Source organism: Simochromis diagramma, unplaced genomic scaffold (assembly GCF_900408965.1).
Source record: "Simochromis diagramma unplaced genomic scaffold, fSimDia1.1 OVJJ01000208.1, whole genome shotgun sequence".
NCBI lineage: Eukaryota > Metazoa > Chordata > Actinopteri > Cichliformes > Cichlidae > Simochromis > Simochromis diagramma.
This window is the reverse complement of record NW_024386789.1, coordinates 842,464-867,323: the sequence shown is the minus strand read 5'-3', so window position 1 is coordinate 867,323 and position 24,860 is coordinate 842,464. Positions and strand designations below refer to the sequence as shown.

At 37.9% G+C, this 24,860-nt stretch overlaps 5 protein-coding genes and 1 non-coding gene across 7 annotated transcripts; 4 read left to right on the top strand and 2 right to left on the bottom strand.

The window, feature by feature from the left end:
* The first annotated feature begins 8 nt into the window (after positions 1–8).
* On the top strand, positions 9–3,997 carry LOC120728345 (aquaporin-8-like). The gene is made up of 5 exons (XM_040023171.1): positions 9–722; positions 1,141–1,267; positions 2,102–2,310; positions 3,023–3,157; positions 3,748–3,997. The coding sequence occupies exons 1-5, from the start codon at positions 451–453 to the stop codon at positions 3,788–3,790; spliced, it is 786 nt and encodes a 261-aa protein (XP_039879105.1). The 5' UTR covers positions 9–450; the 3' UTR covers positions 3,791–3,997.
* Positions 3,998–8,038: 4,041 nt separating this feature from the next.
* aqp8a.2 (aquaporin 8a, tandem duplicate 2) lies at positions 8,039–10,726 on the top strand. Its single transcript, XM_040023098.1, has 5 exons — positions 8,039–8,448; positions 9,214–9,340; positions 9,429–9,643; positions 10,312–10,446; positions 10,532–10,726. Exons 1-5 carry the CDS (start codon positions 8,192–8,194, stop codon positions 10,572–10,574), a joined length of 777 nt encoding a protein of 258 aa, XP_039879032.1. The 5' UTR covers positions 8,039–8,191; the 3' UTR covers positions 10,575–10,726.
* A 176-nt stretch (positions 10,727–10,902) lies between these two features.
* hbae5 (hemoglobin, alpha embryonic 5) lies at positions 10,903–11,959 on the bottom strand. The gene is made up of 3 exons (XM_040023151.1): positions 11,810–11,959; positions 11,349–11,556; positions 10,903–11,112 (listed from the first exon to the last, which is right to left on the bottom strand). Exons 1-3 carry the CDS (start codon positions 11,902–11,904, stop codon positions 10,984–10,986), a joined length of 432 nt encoding a protein of 143 aa, XP_039879085.1. The 5' UTR covers positions 11,905–11,959; the 3' UTR covers positions 10,903–10,983.
* On the top strand, positions 11,591–11,684 carry trnai-uau. Its single transcript has 2 exons — positions 11,591–11,628; positions 11,649–11,684. It is a non-coding gene; the product is annotated as a tRNA-Ile (tRNA).
* A 1,910-nt stretch (positions 11,960–13,869) lies between the features above and the next one.
* Positions 13,870–14,650, top strand: hbbe2 (hemoglobin beta embryonic-2). Its single transcript, XM_040023152.1, has 3 exons — positions 13,870–14,030; positions 14,111–14,333; positions 14,419–14,650. Exons 1-3 carry the CDS (start codon positions 13,939–13,941, stop codon positions 14,545–14,547), a joined length of 444 nt encoding a protein of 147 aa, XP_039879086.1. The 5' UTR covers positions 13,870–13,938; the 3' UTR covers positions 14,548–14,650.
* Positions 14,651–21,255: 6,605 nt separating this feature from the next.
* On the bottom strand, positions 21,256–23,610 carry zgc:163057 (uncharacterized protein LOC563335 homolog). 2 transcript variants are annotated; one of them, XM_040023150.1, is made up of 4 exons: positions 23,488–23,610; positions 23,225–23,340; positions 22,556–22,760; positions 21,256–21,586 (listed from the first exon to the last, which is right to left on the bottom strand). In XM_040023150.1, exons 2-4 carry the CDS (start codon positions 23,314–23,316, stop codon positions 21,458–21,460), a joined length of 426 nt encoding a protein of 141 aa, XP_039879084.1. In that variant the 5' UTR covers positions 23,317–23,340; positions 23,488–23,610; the 3' UTR covers positions 21,256–21,457. The 2 variants fall into 2 exon arrangements, with proteins under 2 accessions (XP_039879084.1, XP_039879083.1); XM_040023149.1 differs by having other exon boundaries at positions 23,225–23,585.
* Between the last annotated feature and the right edge of the window lie 1,250 nt (positions 23,611–24,860).

Genomic DNA, 24,860 nt, shown 5'->3' with positions numbered 1-24,860 from the left:
TCTGAGAATTCTTGATTGCATTAATTGCGCAGGTAGACTTTGTGTTGGGTTGTATCATTGACTGATGACTTTATTTAGGGGACCTTATAGATCATAAAAGTTACTTATTTATTTGTATTGGTATCTGTAGGCTTATTGATGAGCTTAGGTTCAGCAATAAAAAAAAAAAAACCACAACTAAACATTGTGATTGTGTAACAGGACCTTCACCCTGACTACTTTGATGTTCCACGACAAGACTAATCATTTAACAAGCTCATCTTAAATATTTTAGCAGTATAAAAAATTGCAGGAAGGAGGGGCATCACAGCGAAAACGCATGGACGTACGCATTTCCCTTTTGCATCATCATATGTGTGGCTTATATACAGAACTATATGCTGATCGTACTGTAGTCCACCAGTGGAAGTGGAGGGAGTCAAGCACAGGGCAGAAGGTTTCAAATACAGCATGTCAGGGCTAGAAAGTAAGACAGAGGTCTTCACGGTAACCGAAATGGGGGAGCCGAAGGTGGAGAAAGACATTGGCAACAGAAGTAAGATACGATGCAAATATGAGCTGTACGTGCAGCCCTGTCTGGCTGAGCTGTTGGGAACCTGCTTGTTCGTATTTGTGGGGTGTGCCTCTGTTATCGGGAACGTGGAAACGGGGGGTGTCATCCAGCCTGCCGTGGCACATGGACTGGCCCTGGGAGTGCTGATCACAGTGTTTGGACAAATCAGGTACAGATTTATTATATACTGTTTTTTCTTCTTGTATTTACAGTATTAAAATAGAATTTTGGGGGGATTCTGGTTAGTGTAAAAGCAAAGAAAAAACAAATTTATGGATATTTTTAGGATTTAGTGCTTAGAGTAAAAAGCCCTAACTTGTAGAAGTTGCTTTAATTTAAAGAGCATCTAGGTGTTGGAAACCACAGCAAAAAAACCCTTTTAAAAATATTCTGGTGCATTTTTTTGTCACACTTTGTATTGCCTCAGTTTGATACAACAAAGGTAGCACACACATAAACACATTATTCAAATGCTCTTTTCATCCCACTCTATTCTTTGATCCTTTTTCATCTATTCATCCATTTTTGATGGACAGTTGTGACTGCTTGATCACTTTATAGACTAAAATTAATTCCAATTCTTGCAGCGGGGGACACTTTAATCCTGCAGTGTCGCTGAGCGTCTACCTGTGCGGGGGGATGAAGCTGATTTTGCTCGTACCTTACATCGTAGCTCAGATGGCCGGAGGAGTGGTTGGTGCTTTTTTGTCAAAGGTAAGATATAGTCTAAATAAAAGATGAAATACTAAAGACACGCAAATTCATTATAAGTCAAGATGTTAAATTTTGTCGTCAGTCTAATTGCTGATTTTTTTTAACTAAATGCTAAAATGCAAAAAATGTTATTTCATGCACTGCCAGTGTGGAAAATTTGTTTTTCTGTGTAATCATTGGCCTTTAGATAGTGGTAAGAAGATGTCAACAATTTATGTTTAGGGTTTTATTTTGTTACAAATAGTTTTCTGTAAGTTGTGCAAATCACTATATATTTCATTTAATTGTGTTATTTCTATATTTCAATGTAAAAGTTAAAAAAAAACTTGCAATGCAAAAATAATAATAATTAATAAATGAATTAACTAATTAACTGATGGAGTGATATGTTTTAAAATCTGTAAAAATCAGTCAAACTGGGCTCTCAAGACTTGAATTTTCATTTTTTCATCATTTTTACTTTGATCTTAGTTTTGAGTAAGTCAGCGTTTGTTTATTCTGGCATGACTCTAATGTTTTGTCATGTAAAATGTGAATTTACAAGGTTATGTCATCATTTTTACATCATTGAACCCAATATTTTCGACTTACTGTGTATAAATATGGGTGACACACTATGACAGTTCAGAATTGTGATTTCTGATGACTTACCAAGCAGCACTTTGACTTCAAGATTGATAACATCATTGACTTGACCTTATCAAGACTGAGCCAAAAACATTTACCATACAAGATTGTAATTTAAGATCATTAAATGATATTTTGATTTACTGAAAAAAGAGTTAAGGTTCCAGTCATGTTATATCCTATGTGTTCTACTTGTTGTGCTTTTAGGCAGTGTATCCCTCTAATAACTATACCGCTTCCCTCGGAGGAGCCTTTAAAGCGGTCTCTGCTGACGCTGGTAGATCCACCCTGGTAGAAATGTTGTTGACCCTGATCCTCACCATGGTGGTGTGCCTGGGGGCCGTCAACAGGAGAACCCAAACAGACGGGGTTCCTTTTTGCATTGGCCTCACTGTGGCTGCCAACATACTTGCTGGGTAAGAATCTCAGGAGGAATCACTGGGAGCTAGACTCTGATCACTATTAGGGCCATGATAGGAGCCGTGGTTTCAGATTTAAAATAATAATAATAATAATAATAAAAAAGGTCTACTTGTTTATTTTGTCCTGCTTTTGGTTGACTTTTGTAATAAGTACTGAAAAGGAGAAAAAGTAAAATTCAAAATGGCAGAACCTAAAGATACTGGTTCTTATTATAGCCCAGGGGGTCTCAGACTGTGGGGCAGTGCCACCTTGGGGGGTGTTGCTAATGAGGGGAAATGAAAGTGAAACTAGTATGATATGATAATATGATTTTTTTTTAGGGAAAATAAACAAGAGCGTGCTACTGCTACTACATCATCTTTTTACTTTACTAAAATTAAACTTTTTTTTTTTAACTTAAATCACTGATACAAATTAAAAGATGTAGGGTGTGAACTTCTTTCAGCTCATAAAGCAAGACATGGCAGCAAAGGTCTGAGAACCACTGGAATAGGTTAATCTCTGTTTCCTCTAATGTATCCTCATGAGTTTATTAACTTCGTCAAGTTTCCCTTTTAAATGAGTCTATATGTCATGCACAAGCATGTGGACCATTATCCCATTGCTTGTATATCCTGTTTTTCTTGCATGAGAAGTGTGCTGCTGATCTGCATCACTGATCTCCAGCTGTATTAACGTGTTGGTTTGTCATGACTGTTATTTCAGAGGGACTTTGTCTGGAGCTTGCATGAACCCTGCCCGTGCCTTTGGTCCTGCCATGGCTGCCAACCACTGGGACAATCACTGGGTCTTCTGGATTGGACCCGTTGCTGGTGCACTGCTAACTGTCAGCATCATCAGGTAAAGATTCAGGACATGTTATTTGCTTTTGCGTCCAAAAGTCAAACGTGCACATTTCACATATGTCTAGTATAGATTTGTAGTTCCTCGTAAAAAAGGCCATATTCATGTAGCATTGCAATACTACTGTTGGGATGAAAGTGGGTGGCAAGTCAGCTCAAGTACGATAGTCAGCCACAATATTACGTTCACCTTTTTAAATACTCTTAGTATTTCGGTAGGTGTTATTTATTTATTATTAGTTACTTCTGCAAGGCCAATCATAATGCTTAAGTATTATATCCTTCTTAACCATTTATAGACCAACACACCTACTACACTGGAACTCCTGGAGTCTTATGAGACACACTTTGCAGTTGCATTAAGTCTCTCTAATGTTGTTTCTATTTAGATTATGCCTCTTTGAAGAATCTGTGTATTCAGAATACACACATCCTACAAAAGATGGAATATGTGTAAAAAGCACACAGTGGCTTTGTACCACATCATGTGCATTTTAGCAAATTTTTCTTAGATGAATGAAAGGTCATGACAATAAATGGATAATAAATGCGATGGAAACAACCAGTAAAGATTATCTTTTTTCGCAGGTTGTTGATCGGTGACCATAAAACTCGAGTTGTGCTAAAGTGAAGGCCTAATTCATTAAAGAGGACTGCAGAGACCACAACCAGTTGATGGGTATCTTGGCATCTTTTCCATTCGGATGGTCACACATTTCTCAGCAACATGTGAAGAAGAATCTGTGCCTACAGATATCCACCATAACTGTTGGCTTCTATTGTTTGGCTGGAAAAAGTCCAGGCATATTTAACAATAAAAGTTTCTTCCAAACGCTCACACTGTCTGCTCTCTGCACTACTTAGTTGAGTCTTTTGTATTTGTTTGAATCAAAGTCCCACATGGTAAGGAGTATTTTAATAGTTTTATTACTTAAATGACGGTACAAGGACAGGCCAGTGGCTTAAAATATAAAGACAGATTAGAATCATAAACTGGTGTACTTCGATCCAATGAGACTTGAAACGTAGATTCTTTTTTTTCTTTTTTTTTTTAAGACAAAATACTCCGTTGCAAGTGAAAATTTCATAATCAAAATGAACAAAAGTCTTGAGTCACTCATTGTAAATCTCGTCGGGGAATTATTGAAACGTGCTAACACATGTGGAAAGACAGCATATAAGGAAAAAACCTAGCTTGTACAATTCTGTTGAGTTTGAAAGTAAAAGGACTGCTTCTTATGTAGCGCTTTTATACTCTGCCTAAGTAGACCAGCCCATGACTGATAATGTCCACTGTGTGTGTTTCTATACACGTATGCTTTTACTGCAGTGGTGGTGTGATGCTAATAAATGAAGCCTTTGCCAATCAGATGCCTTAAACATGTTACTGCGTGGCAGATCAAAATCTGACTGTTCTTGTCTGTCTTCATAATTCCATCAATGTTGACAAGATCCTCAACACCACTGGCTCTCCAAACCATGACAGAGCCTCCACCTGTTTTACAGATGGCTGTAAACACTCGCTGTTGGACCTCTCTCCTGACCTGCTTGAGAGTTTGAGCCAAAACATTCTCATCTCAATTCAACACACCATAAAACCCAGTCCAGTTCTCGTGTAAGCTAGCATGCCTTAGCCTTTTCTCCCTCTTTCCTTTCATTAAGAACAGCTTCTTAACAGCCAGTCTTCCACAGAGACCATTTCTGATGAGGCTTCAGTGAACAGGCCTTTGTCAAGTCTTAAGGACATGACTTTCAGATACTGTTCCCCTACTGTTGATTGTTTTTTAGGTTTTAGCCTGCCACTTCTTGTTTTTGTCCTCCACAGAATGCTGAGATATGTCAGGCTTTTAGCTAATAGCTCTTTGGTAATCAGCTTTGTGGAGCAAAACTACAATTTTATGCCCGTCAAACCATGTCAGCATCATTTAACTGTACAAATAGAAATAAATGATGTCTTGATGCATGCTCAATCATTCAGGTAAGTAAATCCCAAAAGGTTTGATTCTGTTCATCTGGACATAGCGTTGCGCTACGCTGAAAATGCTATGTTGCACTACGCTATGCTGAAAATGCTACGTCCAGATGAACAGAATCAACCTTTTGGAAGGAATAAATGATGTGTTTTTAAACAGGTTGCTATTAGCAAAGTGCCTAAAGATTTAAAATAGGTTATTTGCTAACTTGTGTTTTATGTGAAGACCCAACACTGGTTCATCCCTTGAGTGATGTGCTTTTTTTAAGTGGTTAAATAAATCACGAGTCAGTGTTAAGTGGCTCTGGTTTTCTCTGAAAATGCTCAGGTACAAGCAGTTGACTAAAAGTGAGTGAAGAAGCAGTCAATGTCCAAGAAAAACTTTGAAAGACCTTTAGGAAGCCCGGAGAACTTCCAGACCAAAAAACAATAAAGTCTGTCCTTGGGAGAAAGATATAAAGAAAGATAAAAAGAAATGAGACATTTGCACAGTACTGGATTTAAGATAGGAAAAAAGGTGGATGTACAATTACTCCGTTGAAGAATGCTGTCAATAGATGTGTTGTATAATACACATAACATTATAGTACAATCTTATCACTATAATCTTTTGATCTCTATCTCATAATCTTATCTAACCTCACTGTGAGATGTGATAAGATTGAAGAAACAGGTTGTACGAATTAAAAACAGAAATAGTAAACTTCAAGGAAAACAAGTTGGGTCGCAACACCTTCTAGTGTTTTGTAAGTAAGCTTTAGTCAATCAATCAATCAATGAAACAATCAAGAAATCTAACTTACTTATTTACTAAGTCCTGTTGTGTCACGTACTGAACTGGAGGTTGCTATACATGTATTTATTTAATCACATTTGGACTACTGTAATTGATTATTTATAAGTCTAAGCAAAAACTCCCTGGAACATCTGCAGGTTGTTCAAAACGCTGCAGCAAGGCTTCTGACCAAAGCACTCGCATGTGACACCATTGCTAATACAGCTCCATTGGCTCCATTTTAAGATTCTGGTTCTGACTTTTAGAGCTCTTCATGGAGAAGCACCAGCTTAGCTTAGATTATTGAACTTCTACAGCCCTGTGTCCCTAGCAGGTCCGTGAGGTCATGTGATCAGGGCCTATTTGTTATACAGCAGGGTTGGGCAACTCCAGGCCTCGAGGGCCGGTGTCCTGCAGGTTTTTGATATCACCCCGGGTCAACACACCTGAATCAAATGATTAGTTCATTACCAGGCCTCTGGATAACTTCAAGACATGTTGAGGAGGTAAGTTTAAAATTTTTTAATTGGACACATCTAAAATCTGCAGGACACCGGCACTTGAGGCCTGGAGTTGCCCACCCCTGTTATACAGCAAACAAGGCTGAGAACTCAGGGAGACAGAGCTTTTGACACTGTGGCCCCCACATTATGGAACTCTCTTCCTGTGAGCTTGAGATCTGTGGACTCAGTAGTCTCTTTAAAAAAAACCCAACAACTAAAAACTCATCTTTTTGGAATTGCATTTGGTTAATTTTTTGTCTTTGTTTTAAATGCCCTGGTATTTGTCACAGTATTCAGAAGCAGAACAAAAGGTAAGGCACACTGATACAAAACTAAACATTAACCTAAACTGGGAGAACTAAAAAACAACATGAAGAACCCTGACCTGAACCTGGACAAGAAACATGGAAACATGGCAAGAAACAACAGATGACCTGACAAGGAATGGATGAAAACAAACAGATTAAATACACACAGGAGGTGATCAGGGGAAGTAGAAACAGCTGACACAAATGAACATAACTACCTCACAGGGGAAAAGTAAACACATTGAACAAAGAAACAAGAGAGTTTCAAAATAAAACAGGAAACAGAGAAATGAAGACGTGACACACAAGCTTGATAACATGTAACACGCAGACAAGAAATACGACATATTGACACTGAAGACAAGAGAAGACTTATAAATGTTATAAAAGTAGTAAAACGAGAATGAAACTCGACTAAATCCTAACTACTAGCGGCAACACAAGAACTTAACATATTTCCAACAATATAAGGAAACAAAAATACAAAACAAACTCAAAACAGCACAGACCGACATTATGTTTTTTTCTTGTGAAGCACTTTGTGATCTTTGTCCTGAAAGGTGCTATATAAATAATATTTTTACTTACTTACTTTCTCAGTTCTTTTTATTGAATCCGTCTCGTCTCAGGGTCAATAGAGGGAAAGTATCAAAGTACTCGCAGCAGTGCATAAACACTAAAAAAATGTCACACATATTAAAAAAAGAGGATTTGCCGAAAAAGAAAACGTCCCAATGGTTGATATATTGCTATATGACACTGTTTGATTATTTTCTGCTGTATTTGCACTGGCTGAGCTGCTTGTGTTATAAATTTGAGAAACAAGATTTTGATTCACGGTCAGATGCACGATTCTGACCGCTCTTTTCTCTTTGTGACATTTGGCCTCTTTGATGCCATTTGTCTATTAAATAATATAAATATGTTTCGGTACATACATGTTTATCTTAGTTTAGGATGTAATTAGTCTGACATAATCTAAAGTTCAGTGTTGTTATCCAAGAGTGTAAAATCCACTTACCCTGGACCATAACTTTCTGCAAAGTCTCTAATCTAGCTTATCTATATAGACGCTTGGCGATTGCTTTAGGTTTGGCAGGGGATGCAAATAAAGCAAAGACAATGATTGTTATGACAGAAGAATACTTTAACTCTGGAACTTGTGACCTCCACCCCTCCCTCATGCATCATTATGTTTTATGCGTTTTATGTTTTATTTTTTTTTAAAGATGTCACTTAAGTGCACTCCTTCAAACACTGCCAAGCATGGCTGAACAGGTGTGAAGAACATTTATATGGCTCAATAATTCATTCTTTATACTTTTATGACCAGTGATGCAATATGTTTGCAGTGTGCAGGTTATGGGGGATGATTATTAATAAACCCCAACACCTTGCAGCACCTTCGGCACTTCGGCACACTGGTCCGAGTACAGAGAAGCCAGCTGCAGGTGCAAGCAAATAAGGAGCGACAATGGGTGAGGAGCAAATTGAAATGGGAGATTCTGCTCTAATGGAGCCTATGAAGACTAAACCCGTGTTGAAACCTCAACCTAACAAATACGAGAGATTGTACCAGCCCTGCTTGGCTGAAATTGTGGGGACCTTGTTCTTTGTTTTCATCGGCTGTGTGTCTGTGATCGAGAACGTACCAGAAGCTGGACGGCTACAGCCAGCCCTGGTGCACGGTCTGGCTGTAGCCGTGCTGGTGGCTGTCATGGATAAAATCAGGTAAAGTTATTTATTAAGTCAAACGTTGGCATTTATGTTTTAGTTGTTGGATTGTTTGTTTGAATATCATTTATGTCAAACTTTAACCTTGGTTACTTGAAGGTTAAAGATAAAGTTCATTTACCTACCTTAAATCTTTTCAGGATATCTTTTGTAGATAAATGAGGCAGTGTGTGCATGATTAATGCAAATAAATCAATTTAAAAAAAATCTAGAGGGTAAAGCAGGGATTTGACGTAGCTTGCCACATATGACACATTTAATCCTTGTGATGTCTTTATATAAGAAAAGGAAGGTCAGTTTCGACAGCGCGTCACTGCAGAAAATGCAAGAAATCTGTCGGCATAACTCTTTGGGGTTAAATTGTTTGAATTAAATGTGTAAAATCACATAACAAATAACAATTTCTTATAGGTCATCGCCCAAACTATCCTGTAATTATAAAACAGACCATTTTTGTTAATGCACAGATTTATTTATTTGACTGTGGCTTCATTGTAACAAAAATAAATTTTTACAGTAAGTGACAAAAAAACCTTTTCTGTCATTTCATTGTTAATCTATCACCTTGTTTTACTTTGAAGTAGCATGAGTGTTCATGGGGAGGTGTTTATCAGGAGTCTTTGCTGGCCCATTCTGGCCCCTGGGCCTTATGTTTGATAACTCTGGGTTAAAGGTTTACCGTGTAGACATTTACCAGATTTGAGTGGAGTTAGCTCAGTTTGTTCTCAACTTTGTCTTTGTTGCTCCTTTGCCTCCTCCCAGTGGCTCTCACTTTAACCCTCCCTTCACTGTTGCCATCTACCTGTGTGGAGGCATGGACCTGATGATGGCGGGGCTCTATATTGTCTGCCAGCTGATTGGAGGAGTGGTGGGAGCTGGAATGGCCAAGGTCAGTTGAAGGTTCAGCACCTTCACATCTTCTAAATGCATGTTTGAGTATCCTGTGAAATTTTCACCACAACTCTACTGTTTCATAGCTGATGACCCCTCCAGAACGCTTCATCAATGCCACGGGAGCAGCGTTTACTATCCTCAAGTCAGACAGCCAGCTGTCACGAGCCATATTCGGAGAGGTGGCCATGACCTGCCTGATAACTTTGGTGGTGCTGCTGGTGGCTGTCAATACCAGGACGAAAACCCCACTGGCTCCTTTCCTGGTGGGCTGTACGGTCATAATCAATGTCTTGGCAGGGTGAGACACAGGGCCCTGTCCAGCAGCGATCTTGGCTCAAGAGTTAGGAGTTCTCCTTGTAATCGGAAGGTTGCCGGTTTGAGTCTCGGTCGTTGTGTCCTTGGGCAAGACACTTCACCCACAGCCTCGCCTCTGTCAGTGTGCCCCAGGGCAGCTGTGGCTACAATGTAGCTTGCCATCACCAGTGGGTGGATGACTGGATGTGTAAAGCGCTTTGGGGTCCTTAGGGACTAGTAAAGTGCTATACAAATACAGGGCATTTTACCTGATCACGGGCAGGGTGGTGATATTAATTTGATAGCCTGGATCTTGTTCTTGCTATTTGCCTGTGGGATTCCCAGATACTTGTAGCTGTCCTCAACTTCTGCAATGTTGCCTTCTGGTAGTGCGATCCATGGTAGATCCTGCACTTGAAGATGACTTGTGCTATTGGCTTGAAATTGCCCTCTAGTGTTGTTCACCTTTATATATTAATGAATCAAAAACTTTGACCCATTAATAATATTGTAAAAATATATGACATCCTGGTCTGATTGCTTTTGGTGCTTTAGGCATATTCTAAAGTGTTTTGCATTATTGGCCTACTTAAGCAGGATTTTATCTTGTGCTTAAGTAAATGATTTAAAAACTTGTTTTTCCTCTTGTTTAACTTTATCACTTATGTGCAGGGGTGATATATCAGGAACGTGTCTAAATCCTGCCAGGGCTTTCGGTCCAGCTGTGGTGACCGGTTACTGGACTTACCACTGGGTGTACTGGGTCGGTCCCATTGGGGGAGGTCTTGTGGCCGCTGCTTTGGTCAGGTAAGAGAAGTTACACATAACTGGATTACTAAATTAAACCACAGGAATGATACACCAGTGTCACTGTCTCTTCCCGTTTTTGCAGGATCATTCTGGGTGATGATAAACTCCGAATCATAATGAAATGACTCCATTTACAGCTGTGGTGCAGGATTCAATATATCCATAAGCTCTGTCTTTCACTCCATATATTTAAAAAAGGGCATACTTTTGGATATTTCTTTTTGATACTGTTATTCCATGGCAGTTTGTAATCTATGGATTGTTGTTTAGTATAAAATAAATCATGAAAAATACATAAAATCATTTTTTCTCAGTTCTTCCCCATAAAAAAAGAACACTGCCATTTAATCTAAACTCTTTATTGGGACTTTTTTCTGCAGTGTCACGTGTGCAGGTGTGAAACGACACAGTGGGATATTTAAAAAAAGAAAAACACACACACACAGAGCAGGATTATTTTTGGCGGCATGCTTTATTTTCGTTTTCCAACCATGATTTTAATGGTCACAAACTGCGCTTTTCACTGCCGACGTCTCAACGGTATTTCTCAGAGAGACCCTGGGCCACGGCGGTCAAGAATTTGTCGAAGGCGACATGAGTTTCCGGGGTGAAATCTTTAGGGAACATAGTGGCGATCACCACCATAATGGACTGAGCCAGGATCTGCAGAGAGAGGAAACAGTTTACACCAAATATGAAGTTTGCTCGGCAGAAATCGCTTTTAATAAACAGACTGTTTGTTAGTACAAATGCATAGTCAATAAACTCGATCTTCTTAAAAACAATCTTTTCAATATGTTGGATTACTTTGTTACATAAATTAACCGTGCGTGAAATAGGAATAGACAATAACCTCTGTTTATAACTGAAATCGCATATGCACATGATCCGCGTCTTACCTTGAAGTTAGATGGATCCACCCTCAGCTTGAAGGCGTGCAGCTCGCTCAGTTCCACCAGACCTCCTCTCAGGTTGTCAATCTTGGACACGGCCTCAGTGACTCCACCCAAGATCCGCTTTCCGTGAACCATCACGGGCTCAGAACCGGGAGTCAGGTCTGGCCAGTGGGAGAAGTAAGTCTTGGTTTGCGGATACACGAGGAGCATCCTGTGGAAGCAGAGATGAACATCGTGGGTCACAAGCTCCAGTGGCGCAATCGGTCAGCGCGCGGTACTTATAAGACAGTATCCTGCAGAGTGATGCCGAGGTTGTGAGTTCGAGCCTCACCTGGAGCACGAGCTTATTTTAAGTAGTCGAAGTCATGTTAATCTGAAGTGTGTTTAAATATTTGAGGCGACTGTTGCTGTAATTTGGCGCTGTATAAATAAAATTCAATAAAGAAGTGCCTATACAGCCTTACCTGCCCAAAGCTTCGCCTCCAACAGTATCCACAGCCTTGGAGACCTTGGCCCAGAGTGCCTTGACGGCAGCCTTGTCTTTCTCAGTCAGACTCATGTTGGATTGGTTGTCTCTCTCTCTCTCTGATGATGCTACCCGGCGAGGAGCTCTGCTTAAATTCAGTTGCCCCCCTGGGTCACACCCAGGGCATCTGATACCAAGCCACAAGCTGTGACGCAGATAGGACTCATTCACCGGACCTGATAGAAACCTGTTTGGCTTTAGGCCAACGCAGAGGGTGATATCTGCTGGTGACATCTTGGGTGTGAATTTGCAAAAACACTCTGCATTTTTTCGTGTAGGATACCAAAAGTGCAACGTAACCACATTTTCTGCTTTGCAAGTTTGTGAGAAGTTAGAGGTGAAGCACATGGTCCCCTGATGACTGATGAGTGGAGAACATCTCAGGCGGAGTGATATCATGTGCAGAAAGTCTACAGTTCTAAGAACAATGAGTGAACTCGTGTCTAAGGAGTTGCTGTGAAATTAATGCCAATAAAACTGATTGATTCATAAAACTGAACACATTTTTCTATTACTTCCAGCTTTACTGAGGCCTGAACCAAGTAAATTATAGTAATAGTAGTAGTAATAATAATAATGATCATTTTGAATATTTAGAAAACAATTCGATTCGATTCGTACTACTTAAATCAATCAATAAAAAAATAAAGTATATTTTCGTGATGTGATCATCATTTAAACAATTTTACCAATGAAGTACAATATAAGTATAAGAAAATGATCTATTTTAAAAAAAACAGATTTCGTGATCGCAAAGAATGTGGGTCATTTATGGATGCAGGTGGGAGTTACAAAAATGCGTGCATGCACATTACGCACTTACAGAAAAGAGCGCAAAATTCTATAATATATGCAAGTACACTCGGTGGATCTAGGATATACTAAAAATACAAGATTAAAAAACAGCTCTTCTTATCAAATTGAAGCTGTTTAAAGCTTTCTCAGATTTATCAGATTTAATTTTTTAATTCAGCATTTTTTTCTTTTTTGGCTCGGGCCATAAAATAAGTTCCTATCAGTGGTAGAAAATAGAGCAGACGGCCTTTATCAGCCAGCTCAAGTGTTCTTAATCAAAACACATGCATCTGTGGACGCAGGGGGGTATGGGTGGAGGGGGGTTCGCTGCTGCAGATAACACCGGTGTGGTTAACGAGATATAACTTAAAGAGCGTCAAACACTCTCGAGCTGCTTGGCAACCATTCCTCACATTTAAAATGAAGACAAATAAAGACTAAATTAATTAATTAATTCTTTCATTTTTCTCCGCATAAATGTTTAGCCTTTTTACTTATATTTCTATATAATGTTGATATTTTTGTGAAGATGTGAAGTTGTTGAACCTTTATTTGTATAATATCAGGCAGATACAGACGAATTATGCATTTCCATTTTTAAAAAAAAATCAGAATTCACATTTAAAAATATATACACACTTTATTTAGATTTTAAAAAGTGGGGGACGCACTTTAATCAATGTTGACAGATAATTTTCAAAAGGCCTATTTTGCATTTTATGAATTTTATCCTCTGTGTGATTTGTTTAAAAGTAAAATAAATAAATAAAAAAAAAAATAAATAAATAAAAAAATAAAATAAAATAAAATAAAATAAAATAAAAAAATCAACAGCAACTTAGGATTCAGCTAATAATAGCTGAATAAATAAAATAAATAAAATAAATAAAATAAAAATAATAATAAGAATTATCAGAGACATGAGGACTGCATTTGAAATAACTGTAATAGAATATGTTGGAAATATTTTGCACATAAAATATTGGGCTTTGGAATCTTTGGCCGCACAATAACTGCGCTAATTGAAATTTTGTTTTTGGCTTTGCTAAAATTGCGCAGGACACGAATAACAAAACCGTATCAACAAATCCAGAAACTTCTGGTGAAGTCTGCAGTTTATCTCACGCGCATCATCTTCAGCCTATCGCAGCAGACTTCTCATTTGGGGTGGGGGAGCTTCGACGCATTTAAATAGATGCAGGGGGTCTAGTGAAGCACTATTCAGCCTTTTCCTTCAAGCCTGAAGAAAAAAAATCATAATCAAACGCCACCATGGTTGAGTGGAGCGAAAACGAACGCAGCATCATCTCCAACATCTTTTCCAACCTGGACTATAACGACGTTGGGCCCAAGGCTCTGGTCAGGTAAGGAACACATCTGCAAGAGGACAAGCCTTCCTATGACGTGCCCTGTGGCCAAACTCACGTGTGTTTCTCCCTCGCAGGTGTCTGGTCGTTTACCCCTGGACTCAGAGGTATTTCTCCTCCTTCGGTAACCTCTACAACGCCGAAGCCATCAGCACCAACCCGAAAGTCGCTGCCCACGGAATCAAAGTGCTCCACGGTCTGGACCGCGCTCTGAAGAACATGGACAACATTAAAGCCACCTACGCCGAGCTGAGCGTCCTGCACTCAGAGAAGCTGCACGTCGACCCCGACAACTTCAAGGTAAACCTCAGAACCCGCCTTTCTTCTTCTTCTTTTTAATGCAAACACGACATTTTCTCATGCCTTTTTTTCTTTCTCCATGCAGCTGCTTTCTGACTGCCTGACCATCGTTGTTGCTGGAAAACTGGGTTCCGCTTTCACCCCAGAGGTTCAGGCTACCTTCCAGAAGTTCTTGGCCGTGGTGGTGTCCGCTCTCGGAAAGCAGTACCACTAAAATGTAGATCCGTCTGCATCTGGAAGCCAGAAGGAGATCTAACGCCTGTTTCAATATGTTATGGATCACCTCAAAAAAGAAATAAAGGCCCACTGAAGCAAAGTTTACGTTTTCCCTTTGTATTTTTTTTTTAAAATTTTACACATGCTTATATAGGTTATATCTTATATCACACTGGGGGGCTGGATGCCGAGTAGAGGGCAAATAAAGGATCTCGTTAGTGCTTTTATGTTTTTAGACTGTAACATGGCGAAATATGAGAGCGGATTTCTCTCTTGCAAAGGTTATAATAAAAACTAAACTAATAAATAATAACAACTTCAAAATCCAAACCATATATTTTATAGGATTTGTAAGTAAAAACAACCATAACCGCAAAATGACCAGTAACAGGCTGTTCTTCATTCTAACGAGAGTACCCTATACTTGTTTTTCACTATACTAGATACTACTTTGTTTATTTCATTTTCTGTTGGGCGATGAATTGCGTGCACAAGCTGGGGATTTGTTGTAAATTACAATTGGAACAAACCAACATACATGCATTTAATTTTAAGATTATATTTTTTAACAGGACCGCTGTTATTTATTTTCTGCTGTGTTTTCCTTGCATCTATTTGAAAGAGTGAGTGTAAACACAAAAGAAATTTTATTTTATGTGCTGGAATGTGCAGAAAATAGGTTTAAATGTTAAACAAATTTCTTCCAGTCAGAGAATGTTGCATATAATTAAATTTTTTAAAAGATTAAAACTAATAAAACAAGTTTTAAAAAGAGACTTTTCCATTTGATTACATTTTGTGTGATGGGTTATGCAGAAAAAGTAGAATTGGGCTGAAAAATCTATTGCCTTATCACCTATTCAGGTTGTAAATCGTGTTTTTAAAAAGTAACTAAGTAACTAAGTAATTAATTACTTTTGAAAATAAGTAATCAGTAAAGTAACGGGATTACTTTTTTGGAGTAAAGTAATGTATTATATTTAGAAAAGAGAGAAAAATGAAAGCACTGAAATCAGTATCAACTGTCTACCTTTTCCCACAATTATTAATTCATATTCTTTGAAGCTATATAGGTAAAGGTGTGGTGCTACTTGAGGGCATCGGAGTGAGACTAAATAACTGCAGTTAGTTAGGTCAATAGTTTAATTGAACTATAGCTATCAGAGCTGTCAGAATGATGAGTGGAACGCTCTTTGGGTTATATAATATTGGGCTAATTTAATTGCAAAGATGGAATCAGTAATCCATAATTGCCTGCCAAAGTCCAGCGCAGATTAGTTGCTCAAAAGTGTACACACCATACGAGGGAGTGCAAATGAGAGATTTGCAGGTGTTTGTCTCTGCTGTTAAGATAAATGAGAGGAGGCGGAAGAAGAACCAGCATGGTTTTCTGTAAGGTTGAAGTATTTTGTTAGAAAGCACCGCGAATGAGTGTGTTCCAGGGGAACAAGACTGAGGTGGAGCGCAAGATTTATACAGAGGAGAGCTACACTGTTATAAACTATAAACCTGACATCCGTGTGTATAGCTGACCTGTGCTATACCGAGAAGAACACCAAACATCATTTACCGTCAGATCCCGACCCCTCTATTTAGCAATGAAGACATAGCTAATGTGTCTCATGCGTAAATGCTCACACTGCCCATGTTTTTTATTTTTTCTGCAGATTGCGCACTAACACAGTCACATTGACACCTACCCCTTTTTAATGATAGAAAACACTTTAATGCAACATTAAAATCTCTGTCTGCCCACTGCAGCAGGAAGGACCAAGTTAGAGGACAGAGCCAAAGATTTAGCACTCCGCTCACAGCTTTGGGCGACCCACCAGTCACAATTACGCACTCGCTTCCAATAAATGAACACACATCAACTATCGCATATCTTACAACCGAAATGACGCGTGTCCCCCCCTTTCCCCACAGCGGTAAGTTTCGCGTTAGACTATTGTTTCCTTCTTCCCTCTAATCTGTAACAAACAAAACTGAAAGTTTTGACGGGACTCAAAGGGTGGAAGTGTCTAAGATTAATGTCTTAAATCTAAGACGTTCAATAGCTGTTCTTCTCCACAGCGGAACAGGTCAGCTGCAACACTGATTTCAGGTTTACACGGCGGAAGACTTTGTGATACAGTGCAGTTCCTGAGCGGTCCCATATATCTGTAACTCTGACATTAAGCCTGTGAAAAGCGGCGGAATTCATAATTCACAAGAGGATAGGTAAGGGAGAGAGATGACATTAAAGATATATATAGAGAGAGAAAGTGGGAGACGGGGAAAGAAACAGAAAAGCAGCAGGGTGCTGTGATAGAATTGGCAGTGATAAAAATGGTCAGGCGGATGACTTTACGTCACTCGGTCATTTGATTAGTTTATTCAGTTATAGCTGAATAACGCAAACTATCAAATGTGGCGGAATAGCCCCAGAAACTAATGAGAACTCAACAGTGAACCCATGGACTTGGGCGGACACGTGACCGCCCCACTACTTGATCAATTACACTGAAAAAAAGGGATTGGCCAGCTCTTGGATTTACGTAAGCATCTTGCGTGTATTTAACATAAGTGCCTCATGCTTTAAAGTTAAGTGTAACTACATAGTGTAGAAACTACATGATATGCAGAGAGGCTAGATTAAATTGTTCATATCATGTTCAAGTGAAGCAAGTCAATAATATAGCAATGTTAAATCCCGCGACACTGCACGGGTTTCAGACTCGCGCTCTTTAGATCGTGGTTTCAGGAAGGCATCCATCTCAGTCAAGTCGAGCAGCCACCTCTACGTTTTTTTTAGTATACCAAAAAAAGTAAATTGGGTGGTTGTTACATTAAAAAAGTCTAACTTGTAATTTGAACACAAATTATTTGTGTTCAAATTACTTCATACTTCATACATACTTCATACATACATACTTCATACCGTGTACATTATAACATACCATAATAGACCCATTTCTGTAATATACTCACATATCTATATTATTGCTATTATATATTGTAATATATCTATATCACTAAAGCACTTCTGGATGGTGCAAACCATTTCGTGTGTACTGTGCAGAATGAATAAAGTTGAAATTCTTTCTATCTTTCAATGCAAATTCTGTTTCTATGAACGTAATTAAATCATGAAGCATCTGTACGAATTCAACAACTTAATTTGTTCTTGTTGGACGACCTCTACAATCTCAGTAAGAGTGGTTATTTGCTAAACTCATGAAATTCACCAAGATCGCACAAGATTTCAAACGGCAGGAAAATCACTGGAGTTATAAGAGGCAGACAACTACACACACACCACATGCATGCTATTGCTATTTATTGTGGATTATTACAAAAACAAAAAAAATCTGCATCAAATACAGGAAATCATAGCTTTCCTTCATTTCCTGGATTGTTGGCATGGTGGTTAGTGCTGTTGCTTCACAGTAAGAAGGTCCTGTGTTCAAATCCACATTCTGGCTAGTTTGCAGGTTTCTCTCTGGGTATTCTGGGTACCCTGCACCATAACCTATCACTTCAGGGTTATTTCCCAGCCCTCCTGCAACCAGGATAAAGATAGAAGGATGGTAGTTGTTGAAGACCTATTTGATTTTTATGGTAACCAGGATCTAGACTTTGTTGAACATTATTTAATATGAAGACAGCATGTACTATTTAAGTGACCAAGTAGTATTGGGATAAAAGTTATTGAATAGTGTTGAAATAAAATGACAAAATTGTGAAGGATTAAAATATTCCAAGAGCTCAACTTACTTCATCTGAACATGTTTCAATCACGTTTTATGAACACAAAATGCACAGGTTTACTGAATATGAAAAAGTTGTGTTGATTTAACTCAGTTGTTTAAGTTTCTGCCAAAGCAAAACATTTGTGTGCAACCAATGTCCACTATTGAATCAAGTAAATCCAACATGGCCCTTTTTTCAGTGTAGCCCTTCACCTCTACACATCTTTACAATAGAGCTATTTATACACCACAAACTGGGCATAAAGATATTTGTGTTTATTTACAGAAGAGTTCATGTAGTTAACCGAAGCTAAGCTACAAACTAAAATGAGGTGTGGAAAAAAAAATCTGAATTAACAGAAAAAAACCTACACTACACTTAAAAAAATGAATGAAAAAAAGACACTGAATACAAAAACAACTAATTAGAAAATACAAAATTATAGCTAAGTGCAGTGGAATCAAACTAATTTCAGCACCAGAGACAGCGCCGTGTTCAACGTCCTCACAGCAGCTTCATGTTTAATACGAAAGATTAAACGGGCTCCTTCTGTGTTTTTAAACATTATCAACAAGATAGAAGTAGATATTTATGCTTTTCACAGTTGATGAAATAATGGAAAACAAAAACGTATAATTTCAGAAAATACATTACACATTAAACGTGCTAATTCAACCCTGAAAAACTAAAACTACAAACACATAGCGATCGAAGAATATCTTCATAACCTACCGAGAACAAATGCCCAGAGAGAGATCACCAGTTACAGTTTTTATTTTCTTCCACTTTAGTAACTTTTGTAAATGTACATCTGGAGTCATGGCTGTAAAATCAGGCCCAACAAAAGGACCTTATCTTTCCATGAGAATAAACTTTTCTGTCAATAAAAAAATATTTTTCACCAAATGACATTGAAAAATGATGTATTGAAGAGCTAAATCACAGCTCCTTATTAAACACAGGCTATTTGGGTTTTTAAAAAGTATCTAATTCATGTATTCAAACAATATTCTTAAGAGAAATTGTGAACATGTCTATGATACCAACGAATATTTGGGATGGTAAAGATTGAATTAGACTCTTCAAAATTACCTAGGGTCACTTTTACTTGCAAGGAGGTCACAATAACGTTAGAACAGAAGTCTGATGGTACAGATGAGGAAATAATTGTTTTATTCTCTGGTGAATTTGTATTCTTCTCACTTCCAAAGAAATGAGCACAAACAGAATTCTGGCTGGACTGTAGGGATCAAATAATCATTTCCTCAGTGACCTGAAAATGAATTTATAATGTTTGTCTCATGTGTTTTTCTAGATTTTTGTTTGATATTCTGTACAGTCACTGTACAGTAAACCTGCAAATTACAAACGTACAAATTTACCCCAGGATCAAATAATTATTCCCCCCACTGCGTACCTGACATCTACACCTGGTTTTTAACTATATAAAAATTAAAAAATTGTTAAAAACCCTCACATAATTAGATATTCTGACATCTTACATTAAATGTAATATTACTGTAATATTATTATTATTAAAATTATAGAAAATGTATTATTTATTAGTGAGTTATGAAGAAAAATGTACGTTTTAGGGTGTCCCACAGTACTACATTTCAATACAGCAGCCGAAAGGTGGAGAAGACTGCTGATTGCTCAACGTTTGAACAACAGTAGCTCCCTTCACCCTCCCTATCTCCAACTCTCATCTTCTCAAATCCCCCCAATCACCTGCCCTTCCTCTACCAATCTCATCTACACCCACACCCCACCTACTCTTCAGCATGTGCTCTAACTGTAACTGCTTCCTTACATATTGCACAGTCTCCCAGTCATTTTAATGCTAAGATTGCTTCAAGCAGACTCTTACTTCAGGCCAACAGGGCACGGTCCTCACAGATGTCAGGTGTATAAAAATTTCATCTGTGTCTCTGATGTTTTTTGTCTTTTTTCCCTCTCATTAAAAATATTTCAACCTTGTCTGACTCATGGATTTTCACGTACACGAAGCTACAGATAAGAACCAAAGGTGAGAACACCAGTCTCTGCAAGTTTAGGGTCCACAGGAACTATCAAGCCTGTGCATTTTTACTTTACTGGGAAAGAAGTCTGAGGATTTTAACTTAAGCGTAGTACAGCTCCTAAATTATGAGTAATTTGGCATTATTTGGACTATGTAGCCTGTAAAATGTAGATTGTAAAATTACAACCTTGCGTAACTGTGCGCAGATACAAACAGAAGGCATAAATTATCTCTCATGCTCTTCACATGAGATGACTGCTACAATCAACTCAAAATGTTAAAAAAAAAAACCAACAACAACAAAACCCCAGCAAAGGTAAAAGCAAGGATGAAGAAATGAATGCAGTTCATTCTGCTGTCATGATATTAAAAACATTTACACTCCCATTAAGTAAAAAAGAGTATTAGCACGTTTTGGCTTAAAAGCATCACAATCCAATCCTAAAAAAAAGTTAATTTTTGTGTAATCAACCTCACAACAAAGATGTCTGTAAATTACAGAAGTTATTTCACTTAAATAACTAAAAAACTGACATTTAACATCTTGTCTATGAGCTGCTTTGAATATTGCATCAGTATGCATCTGTATTACCACCAGTTTACCAAATGGGGGCACTGTTGCTCTGTGTACCGTAAATACTTTATTTGAGGTCCATAGATAAACCTGGAGAGTCCTCCCAATTCACTGGTGTTAAAACCTGAATCCTTTGTTTCTGTAATACTAGAAAAATAAAACAATAAAACAAAAAACAGATTAGATTTAATATTAAATGTGCCTTTGTAGTTGTAAATGTATTATTTATTATGAAAATATTTTACAGTAGGAAAGCTTGCTTAAGTAAAATAATGTAAATTATCAGCTGACATGACGGTGAGCAACTAAAAAAACTTAACTCAGTCAAATGATGAATTCCTTGAAAATGATCAACACAATGCATTTTGAACGTGATATGATAATGCGTGGAAAACCACAGATTCGATTTGTTTTTATTTGATAATATAACAGCACAAAAACTAACACACGAATTGCACATTTTTTACCATTAAAAAATGTAACAAAGTAATGACAGTGACACATACAGAGAAAAACAAAAAGATTTTACATAGCATCATAAATGCCTCGTATGCTTTCTGGAAACCCAGTGCTTGAGTCTCATCTGTATTTCTCAGCAAGAACAGCAGCAAACGCTGACAGGTACTTGTCCATGGCGGCGTGAGCCACCGGTGTGAATTCATCCCCCAAGTAACAGGCAAGGCTGACGAGCATACTGTGCGACAGCAGCTGCAGGAGAAACACAAAAGATTGGTAAAAAGTGAACAACATACTTACATAATTTATAGCATGTGTCAGTTTTCTGAAAATCATGAACCCACACACTGCCATTTGTCGTCCTCAGTGTGTTATTGTTAATATAGTGATGTAGTATTGTGTAATTTGCACAGAAAGCATGTCTGATAATTTTAAGTGCCAAACAATGCATTAAAAATATCGTCTCCTCCTCACCCTCTCGCCTCACAACGGCTAGTTTCACAGCTTGTAATTCCCCAAACATCCACAATTGTCATATATGTATAATACAATACCTTATACTTATACACATTGTCATTTTGTTCACTTATAATTTTTTTTAACCATTTTTCAGATATCCCGACTGGTTCACATACTGCCTTTTTGCACCCCATTTCAATATTCCTGGAGGAACCCATTTAATCAAATGTATTATTTATTTTAATTAGTGCTGTCAATAGATTAAAAAAAAACATTTTTCCATTTTTCTTCCTCCTCCATAAAACAAACTAGTTGATTTGTCATCTGAACAGGCTGGAAAAACAAAACAGCAGCAGACTTACAGTTAGTAAATCTGTTGTTTTCTTTTTAGTTCAGTTAAACTCTATTATAGAATTACTGAAAAAATCCCTACATACTAATAGGATTATCTTTTGCATGCAGAATTAAAATGCACAAATAAATACAATTTCATACATTGCAGTCACCTGTACGCCTTATAGCATACAACAAAGAAATTGCACAAGTATATATATTAACCCTGTAATAGCAAGTGCATCATATTTGATACATGAGTTTCTGGCAATTATTTCGTGGTTCAGGCTTTACTGGATTAGTAGATATACTTAATAGGGAAATCTGAATAACAAAAAACTGATTATCTCTGATTAAAAGTAAATTTTAAAAAATCCAATGCAAGAAGGGGATGGAAGGGCTGTAAATAGGTCTGAGGTGTTTAGGCACCTTAAAGTTTTTGGGGTCTACCCGAAGCTGGTAGGCGTGCAGAGTCTGCAGGGGAGCCAGGGTGACAGTTAGCTGACTGATGTCTTGGGCCCCCTCAGCTATAGCCAGGACTATCTTCTTCCCGTGAGAAAGCAGGTGGGAGGAGTTAGGACTGATATCTAGATGGGAAAAATATGTCTTGGTGCCCGGATAAGAAGCAAACATCCTTAAGAAGGGAAAAGTGAAATTATTTCCATGCTGATATGATAGGAGCAACAGAGTAAGTGCTACATGTTGACTGTCTTTGGTAACCAACTATCATTTGTGTGAACTCGAGGCCCACAAGTTTCTAAAATGATCTCGGATCATTGCCAACACCTTGAAATCCCTATTAGAGACTTCAGGAATTACCCAGCAGTGAGCACTAGATAAGCGTTACATTCTCTTGCGGGATTTGTTTGCAGTAACTACTTACTTTAGTAATGGCTAGGAAATCACGTAACAATACTAAAATCTAATACTAACATCTGCAAACTGAAATGAAAGCTTATTGGTAGAGGAATCTATTTATCACAACACACACTCTTACTGAAGATGTTACTTTGTGTGTAGGAGCCTAAATCTTCATGCAAAACCATTTAAAGACAATGCAGTAAAGTATGAAGGTTACACAGGTAAGTCTCAACCTACCTAAGGAGTGCATCTGCTCCAATCTCTGCTGCCACAGGAGTCAGTCTTTCCCATATTTCCTTAATTAAGTCTTTTTCCTTCTTGGACAACATTGTGGCCTATCATACACAGAAACACTGTAGCCAAATATCCAAAGTGTTAGGTCTTTACAGACAAAAAAACAAACAAGAAACTAATCAACCATTTTTTGTCGCTGCATTAACCTGTTAACCTAAATGCTAAAAAAGAAGGATGAATGAAAGAGCAAAAGTAATAGTTCCTACTGTCTGAAGAAAACAGCTTGTACTGGTTGACCTCTCAGCAGATGTGTTGTCTCTCTCTGCCTCTGTGTTATCAGACCGCAGGCAGGGCAGGGTGCGGGCGACACACCACCACACTATCTGCTGCCGTATGTGCGTCACACTGCATATTTACCATATCATTGGTGGGGTAGAGCTCAAGGTGCAGCTGTAGTTGAGGTCCCCCCCCCCTTCATTGATGGTAGAATTCTTTTTCTTCAGCCTATTGTTAATAGTTTTTAATTTATAGGCATTTCAGCAGATTAGTTGCTGTATCTGCTTCAGGGCTTTTTGCTCCCATGTAGTGAACAAAGACACACACGCACACTAAAAAGTAACATTTTAAAAAACTAAGACTGAATCATAAGTTTATTTTAATAAATATGTTCTCTAAACCTTAGCAACTATTAAAACAGAATTTAGTGCTTCTGTTAGCAACATTAAAATAAAGAAAATGAGTCAATACTAGTGTAATTTGGATGATAATCTTTTGTGTCTCAGCTGCTCTTATCTGCAGGTCCACAAGTTGCCGGTTACAGAACAGTGGGTGTGAGCCCAGCCCATAACGTTATGAACCACACTGCAGTGCACATAGAGATGACATACATATAAGCCAAGTTTTAATGCCTCTGCTGATCTTAACACACAAGACGTGAAAATGAGCCAGTGTAAAACTGCCTCACTGGACTCAGTGAGCCTTGTATGTAAGCTAATATTGTTTATTGGACTTCTTTCTGTTTCCAATTTGAAGCTTGAGTGAAGTTTAAACAGATAATAAAAATAAACGTTTCTTCTGGATACCAAAATTCAGAGTTGGAAACTTTGGATTTCTAGCAATGGTAAACTTACTGGGGAGCTGTTTTGCTCATTTCCAGATCCACGTTTTTTTTAAATTTTTTAACAGCTCGTCAGATCATCCACTGAAACAAGCTATTTTTATTTTTAGCTCCTCTCCTTTTAAGCCACTCCTAATTCTCCTGATTGACTCTAGCTGTCCATAGCAGTTTTATATGGTGAACCAAAAAAACTCCGCACAAGTGTCTTTTTGTTTGGGTAAATATACATTAAAAGTGATGTTTAATGCTGAAGAGTCACAGTTACTCAAGTGTCCCTTTAATATTTATAGTGATTAAATAACATTACATCAATAATAATTGGAAGAATAATAAGCTATAAAAAAAAACCCTTCTCATGTCAAAAGTCACATAAAACCTCTTATATGGCTCAAAATTATTACCAAAGCTTAACATGGTAAATTAGAAATAACCTTTTTATTAATATTGTCGACTTGAATTTAGTGTTACACATATACTGTGCCAAAGTAAGTTAACGCATGAATTGAGCTGAATAGAAAAACA